The sequence below is a fragment of the Aegilops tauschii genome, chromosome 6 (assembly GCF_002575655.3).
Source record: "Aegilops tauschii subsp. strangulata cultivar AL8/78 chromosome 6, Aet v6.0, whole genome shotgun sequence".
Classification (NCBI taxonomy): domain Eukaryota; kingdom Viridiplantae; phylum Streptophyta; class Magnoliopsida; order Poales; family Poaceae; genus Aegilops; species Aegilops tauschii.
Genome location: NC_053040.3, coordinates 14,793,607 through 14,801,587, shown reverse-complemented (window position 1 = coordinate 14,801,587; position 7,981 = coordinate 14,793,607). Strand labels below are relative to the sequence as shown.

The 7,981-nt window shown below is 49.2% G+C and overlaps 1 protein-coding gene across 1 annotated transcript; it reads right to left on the bottom strand.

Moving 5' to 3' along the window:
* Positions 1-1,982: 1,982 nt before the first annotated feature.
* LOC109777375 (uncharacterized) lies at positions 1,983-2,426 on the bottom strand. The gene has a single exon (XM_020336020.1). It carries the CDS (start codon positions 2,424-2,426, stop codon positions 1,983-1,985), a length of 444 nt encoding a protein of 147 aa, XP_020191609.1.
* Positions 2,427-7,981: the final 5,555 nt, after the last annotated feature.

Sequence of the window (7,981 nt, the reverse complement as noted above, 5' to 3'; positions counted from 1 at the left end):
AACCGGGACAAATGTGCATTTTTCTACTAGTGAAATGTCATTTGGTGTTGAAATTTCGCAAGCTACTAAAACTTTTGTCAATGTTTCAAAGAAGAAAAATTGGAATGTTTTGAAAAATAATCATTTTCTTTTGATGTCACTGTTCACGCGAGCTCACATGAGCTCGGGATTAGAACAACACTTTCGTAGTAGCTAACCCACCAAGTACCAGTTCATTTCTACTACGAGAAATGCTGAATTATATATGTTGGAGACGACGACTCCTCTATTCAGGTGGACGTTTTTTTTGCTAAACCATATTTAGACGTTAATTCATTTCAATTTTTCGGGCGAAAAAAAATTGGAATTGCCAAGATATTTCGGAACCCAGATTTTTTCGTCCTCTTCCTGAAAAAATGGAATAAAAAAATCTCTATCTCAAAAAATAAATATCTCGCTCAAGAAAAAGTTTTGTACGCCATGGGTTAAATATTGTACATTTTGATGCGGTTTTTTTAGTTTGAACTTATTTGACGGAAAAGATGAATCTAAGAAAATCTGCGTCTAATATAAAGCCAAGTGTACCTCTTTGTATGGATATAAATGTTATTGGTGCAGAGGTTTGGTAGTGCGTGCCGCCTTGTTGACAAATGGGACGCACGTGCTTCTTCTTAATTAAATACAGAATGAGGGTGCTTCTGCAAAAGAAAAACGTTCTAAGATGTCCAGTCCTTAACAGTGGGCCATAGCCACCCTGGCGTGCCACATAAGTGCGTATACGTCTGAATACGAACAAAGTGACCATACTTACAAGAGAACGCAAGTTAGAAAACCATAAATCCGTATTTTTAAAGTTTTAGCATGAAACTAAACATCAAGTGCAAGTTATATGACTACCGGTGATATTATCACTTGTCAAAATTCAGCTTATCCAGTGCCCTTTCTTTGGACCTCCCTTATAACAGTCTTTCTTTCTTTCTCAACATCACTTTGTCCAAGTTCATCCTCCATTTTCCTATCAAAATTGGCTTGACTTGACAGGACCTCTTCCAAGCTATGACCATTTTTTTTACTTCTTCCTTTGCAAGTACCTTAACTTCCAAGCACATGAAAATAACAGTTTTCTCTCTCCCTGCTCATTTATGTATATTTTAGGATCTCTCTCATTTCCACCGTGCTGCAAATTCTTGGATCACTTTCCATCTAGATTAGTTAACTCAAAGCAGTCAGTCTAGTATGTACATTGCACTGTGAAGGTGGCGGGTGGCGATGTCTCGTGGTTTGGATGCCAGGGCGGCGGGTTGGCTCTCCAGCAGGCACCATGGCGGCGGCGGTGTATATTCCTCTTGTCTTGTGGGCGGTGAGAGGCATAGCGGTGGGTGGATCGGGTGCGGTCCTTGTTTCTGATTGGGGCGGCGCCCCGATCCGGATCTGGGATCTGAACTTGTTGCGCTTCTCCTGAAGACCTCGTGGTGACTCACGGGAGCTACAGGGTGAAAGCCCTGCGCTTTGGCGCCAACGATGCAGAGGCCTGCGGGCGCCGCTATCTTCTTGAAGACATCGTTGTGATGCTCCTATATCGATGTCTGGGTTCCAGGTGAAGACCTTTGTCCGTCGTGGACACAACAGCGGCGACGCTTTACGCCATTATCCCTCCTGAGGGCGTTGTCATGGAGTTTAGGTGTGTTAGGGAGTAGTGTGACGTTGTTTCCCGCTTGGCTTATTTTATCTTTCGGTAGCATAGGCGCTTGCGCTGTTGTGCTCCGTTTACCCTAGGATCGGCTTTGTAAGAGGGTCATTAACCAAAAAGAATACATAGATGATTAACCAAAACTTCACTAGTTAGCTTTTTGCAAATTGAATGAATAGATGGTTGCACATTAATTGGAAAACGATCACGTATGGATTGAGATTGAGTTTGTGATCAATCTATGTCGGCGACTTGTTGTAATCGATCTATCTATTTCTTTTTTTTAGGGTTAAACTTTCGCCGCTTTATTAAGCTAAGAAAAAGCCGGAATCTCGTCCGAAACAATATGTAAAATGCAGTCTGGCGGTGATGAGAGCCACACCGAGTTGAGCTCATCTCCCATTCCCACCTTAGCTAATCTATCAGCGGCGGCATTCGCACTACGGCTAACCCACGAAACTCTAAACTCATCAAATTCCTTCAGTCTCGACTTGACGTCCTCGACAGTTGGTCCCGTGGCAGAGAGATTCTTCTCCTGGTTATTGAGCATGGACACTACTCCTGCCGAATCACACTCAAGATGGAGTTTGCCAACCCCAACTCTTCTTGCCAGCTCGATCGCCTTCTTGCACGCCAGCAGTTCCACCATCTCCGGGTCGGTCGCCCTCAACACTACATGACATGAAGCTGCTCGGAACGCCCCGGCGTGGTCACGTAGGATGACACCAGCGCCTCCTCTCCCCATGTGCTCCGACATCGCACCGTCCGTATTGGCTTTGATCCAGCCCGTATCTGGTGGTTCCCACACACCCCTTTCTTTTGGCAGCTTTGGCGTCACTTCCTTTCTGTGTACCTCTTCCATTTCTTTGACTAGTGCCGCAACTGTAAGTGATATTTCATGTGCTGCAGTAATTTTCCACCCATCCCTCGCATCATTACGCGCTAACCACAGGCCATAAACAGCTTGAATCATAATATATTTCTCATGATCCGGTGCTTGTGCAAACTACTCCAGCAGCCAATTAGCCAACTTGCTCTCGGAATCGATATTGCATGGTGGTTTGGCCACCAAGACTCCCAACTCCGAGCTAAGTTGCTTCCAGAAACACACAGAATGCGAGCACCCCCAGAACCGATGGTGGCTGGTTTCTTCACGTCCACAAGCAACACAAAATACTCCCGCCTTGATCCGGCGCCGTAGCAGTTCGGCTCCCGTAGCCAGGCCGTTCTTCATTAGCCGCCACATTTGAATTTTTTCTTTCCCCGGAGCAGATGTATCCCACAAGGACAGCCAGCCTCGATGTGTAAGAGCAGCCGAGGAGGGTCCCGGCTGGCTCCGTTTTGCAACATTCAAGGCCATCCTCAGATGATAGGCTGACTTGACAGTGAAGATACCGTTTTTCGTATGATTCCATGCCATATAATCCTGAGACCCCGGCCCTCCAACAACTATCTGTTTAATGTCATTCACATCATCCACAGAGAACATAGCTTGGAGCTTTGTATCATCCAATGTTTCACCCGTATGGTTCAACAAGTCGGCCACCTTCTGCACACCCGGTATGAAATCTGCACCCAGTGGCAGCAGACTGCCTTGTCGCAGGATCCATGGGTCATGGTGAATGTTCACCGTCGACCACATCTCCTCTACGCCATATTACTCCCTCCCGGAGCAAGTCTCTCCCATGCAAGATGCTCCTAAAAGTGTAGGATCCGCCCGATGGGCACGTGGCACTCATGATAGAACTCCCGCTGAAATACCGAGCTCTAAGAAGTCTGACACATAAGGACATCGGCGTCTGCAGGATCATCCATGCCTGTTTTGCAAGTAATGCTTGGTTGAAAGCCTCCGGATCACGAAAACCCATACCGCCCGTCCGTTTTGATTGGCACATCTTATCCCAGGCAATCCAATGCACTTTCCTCTCACCGTTCATTGCACCCCACCAGAATTTTGAAGAGATTGAAGTCAGGTTCTGGCACATCTTCTTCGAGAGGTGAAAAGAACTCATTGTGAGAGTAGGTGTAGCCTACAAAACAGATTTTACAAGCACTTCCCTGGCCTTCTTGGACATCCCTTGTCCCTTCCAACCCGTTACTTTTCCTTTGGAGCATTCCGTCACATACTTAAAAGCGCCGTCCTTGGATCTCCCCACTACCGTTGGCAGACCCAAATATCTCTCGCTAAGCGCTTCTTGTTCAATGCCAACAGCTTGCTTTAGAACATCTTTTTGTTGCTGTCCACATCCTTTCCGGAAGAAGATTGATGATTTTTGGAGGTTGATTTTCTGACCTGATGCAGCTTCGTACCTAATCAAGATGTTCTTAAGCACATGGACGTTTTCCGGCGTACCCTGCAAGAACACAATGCTGTCATCTGCAAATAAGAGGTGGTGACTTGGGGGCCAGTGCTCCCGAATCCTACACCCTTAATGCTGCCCTCTACTTGTGCCTTCCTCAACATCGCTGAAAAACCTTCGACACAGAATAAGAATAAGTATGGGGAGAGTGGATCCCCTTGCCTGAGCCCCCTTGACGGCACAAAGCCCCTAGAGAGTCCTCCATTTAGCTTCACAGTGAAATGTGCAGAGGTCACACATCTCATCACCATCCTGATCCACCCTTCCGCAAAACCATCCTTAGCCAGCATTTTTTCTAGAAACATCCATTCGACTCTATCGTAAGCCTTTGTCATATCCAACTTTACAGCACATAAAGGTTTTTTCCGTTTCCTGGTTCTTATTGCATGCACACACTTATATGCCACAATCACATTATCTGTAATGATCCGTCCGGGTACAAAAGCACTTTGTTCCTCTGAGATTAGAACCGGAAGGAAAACCTTAAGCCTGTTCGCAAGTACCTTGGCAGCCAGCTTATAGAGGACGTTACACAAGCTGATAGGACGAAACTGTGAAAGCAACTCCGGTGAGTTAACCTTCGGAATCATCACTATCGTAGTTGCGTTAAATGAATCCGGGGCTGCCACACCCCCAAGAAAATCTTGGACTGCTCGACAAACGTCTCCTTTCACCAACGGCCAGTGCCGCTGATAAAATAACGCCGGCAGGCCATCTGGCCCCGGGGCCTTCGTCGGTCCCATATGAAAAAGCGCGGCTTCAACTTCCCCATCTGTAACTCTAGCCATAAGCTTGCTGTTCATCTCATCCGTCACCGCAGGTTGTATGTTCTCCAGAAACTCGTTTACACCGGTCGAGCCCTCTGAGGTGAAAAGAGACTCGTAGAATGCCGCTGCCATCTCTCTCATCTCCTCGTCTACCATACACCTGGAGCCATCTTCCCTCCTTAAATCCCGAACCGTGTTCTTCCTCTTCCTGTGCGAAGCCCGGCCCTGGAAGTATATGGTGTTCTGGTCGCCTGCCCTCAACCAGTCTACGCGGGAGCGTTGTCTGTAGTAAACCTCCTCCCGGGCATAGATATCTTTGAGCTGGCTTTCGAGATCGCGGACCTCCAGTGAGGATCCCGACCCCAACGCCCTCTCTTTTGCCTCTTTTAGTTTCGCCTTTAACTTTGTAATTTGTTTCCGAATTGACCCGAACACAGCCCTACTCCATCTTTGCATATCCCCCAATACTTGATGTATTTTGTCCCATACTGGCGCAATTCCGGATGCTCCATTAGATGCTTCAGCCCATGCAGCCGAGACCATACGCTCGTAGTCGTCGTGCTTGGTCCATGTCTCCTCAAACCTGAAAGCAAACGCCCCTTTCTGCCATTGTGTTGGAGCCGTCTCCAGCACACGCACAAGGAGGGCCAAGCGATCGGACTCTTCCGTGATAAGGTTCTCAACATTAGTCTCCGGGAACATCTCCAGAAAGGCGTCGGTGCATGTTGGACGATCAAGCCGGACCTGCACATTAGCATCACCATCTCTCCTATTATCCCATGTGTATCTGTACCCCGAGAAGCCCAAGTCAGCCAAGCCGCACTCTGCCAAACAATCTCTGAAATCTTCCATTTGTGTAAAGATCCGCAGATTGCCTCCTTGTTGGTCGGATTGGAACATGGCTTCATTGAAGTCACCCACACAAAGCCATGGCAGATTGTCCTGACTCCGTAAAAAACGTAAAGCATCCCACAACTTCTTTCTTTTCTCGGTGTCGGGTTCCCCATAGAATCCAGTGATTCTAAAGGTTTTCCCATCCAACACTATAGCTGCATCCAGGAAATATTGGCACCAAGGCCTAATGGTCACATGTACATGTTCTCTCCACCACTCGCAAGGCCACCACTTCTGCCTACACAACTGACATCCACTCCACTCCTGAAACCCATACTCCACTTCAACTTCTCCATAGCCCTTGCACTCTTCTTTGTTTCACTTAAGAAAACCACCGTTGGGTTGTGGGACCTAATCAGGTTGCGAAGTTCGCCAACTGTCGAGTCCAACCCCAAGCCTCGACAGTTCCAGGCAAGCACATTCATTCCTCCCGGCGGACCCGAGATTCGGGGTTATCCGATCTACTCTTGTTGTTGTCAGAGATGCGGTCAAACACCGAGGCCGTTTTCTGCCTCGTGTCGCGAATGAACACATCCGTATTGCCTCTCCTGCCAGGGTCACCCTTCGCCACCCACACCTGTCTTGGTCTCCTCTTCCTTCCCTCCCCTTCATGATCCTCACTGAAAACCTCCCTTTGTCTCCCCTCATAATCCTGCCTCGGCTTTCCAACGTAGCGCCCTCTTGGCCTCCCATGCATCCCATGCATAGAGGGTTGACCCGGTGGACAAACCCGACCCTCCTGCATGTAGCGTTGCGTGTACTCCGGCAGTTTATCTTTCCCCTTCCTCTCTCTTTCAGCTTCCCTGTGGTTATCCTCGCTCCTTTGAGACTGCTAGTCCATCAGCTTTGTTCGAAGATCATGCTTACGCCTAGATTCCAGCTCGTCCCGAAGGTCCCGATCCGTTGACACTCCATGGCTGTGCATGTCCTTACACGGGCTCCTAACCTCCTCCCTGCAATTACCCTGCTTATCGCCAGTGCAATTTTTAGCAGAACGGGAGAACTCGGTGCCCAGGTTTCTTTTGGTAGGTAGATCCCTCACCTTGGGTTGCTGGTCTGTACCATCGGATGCATCCCCGACGCGAGAGTTGCCCATGCTATTGCCACTGCTTACAGGTGCGCTGGCCACTCCTTCCTTGCTTGGCGCGGTTATCCTCGAGTCATTCCGCAGCCAACTGCCCCATTGAGCTGCATATTCAACCAGGGGAACACATATACCATTTGCATGAACCAGCCTTCCACAGTCGAAGCAAAAATGAGGGATCTTCTCATAGGTAAACTCAAACCAAGTCCTCTCCTGATCATCATTCTTTTTCTTTAGGTAGAAACCTCTAACCAGTGGCTCAATCATAGAAATCTTAGTACGAACTCGAAGTTGGTTTCCACGTGCCACGCCTTCCCTGTCCACATCGACCTTAATGGTTTCACCCAGCCAATTCCCCAGCGCCCTCCCAAAAACTTCTGTCCTCTTGTCAGGTGGTAGATCGGACACCCTGACCCACACATCCACCTTGTCGAATATCATCTCCGAGGGCCTCTTGTCGCCTTCATAGTCCTTCATCACCAAAACAGCAAAATCATATTGCCATGGACCATTAATGAGGACATGTCTCCAGTCGCCCTCGCTCCCAAATTGGACAGATATGATTTTAGGGCCAATCTCTCTGATCTTCGCTTCTCGGTGCAACCCCCACGCCCTCGGCATCGTTTTCTCTAGCACAGACATCTTCAGAGGCCGCGGCGAGCAAACCTTCCCCACCGCCACCCATCTGTGACGTTTCTGGGCGTTTGGGGTTGGATCTTCAAACACGAGACCTGCCCCCTCCTTCTCCATTAGGGCCATCCCGCCCAGTCTCGCCGAAAGACTCGCCGACGGATCTGGGTTTTGCTCAACACAGGTGATGCAGACTCCCCTTGGCCCGCAGACCCGGTCCCCTTCCCCGCCGGCGTAGCCATCGGCCTGGCAGGGGCCGTCGTGGAGTTCCTCGGAGTCGCCGTCGGCGTCCTTCCCTCTACACCTCCCGCCATCAGCACCGCTGCAGGGCAGGCTTGCAGAGCCAGCAGCCCGTGCCTAGGAGAGCGTCGTCGCTACCCTGGATCACCGCCGGAATCAAGCCACCCCCGTGCTCGAAACCCTAACCCTAGCACAGCCGCACGGTCGCCTCGCGATCGCCAGCTATCGCCTTAGGGCGTCGATACGTGGTGGACCCTCACCAATCGATATATTTATTTCGGTGACTAGTTTTCTTTTCTTTTATCTCGGCGACTAGTTGTGCCAATATATAAACAGT

Coding starts and splice junctions, on each gene's coding strand:
- LOC109777375 (XM_020336020.1), bottom strand. CDS start 2,426: ATGTCGGAGCACATGGGGAGAGGAGGCGCTGGTGTCATCCTACGTGAC.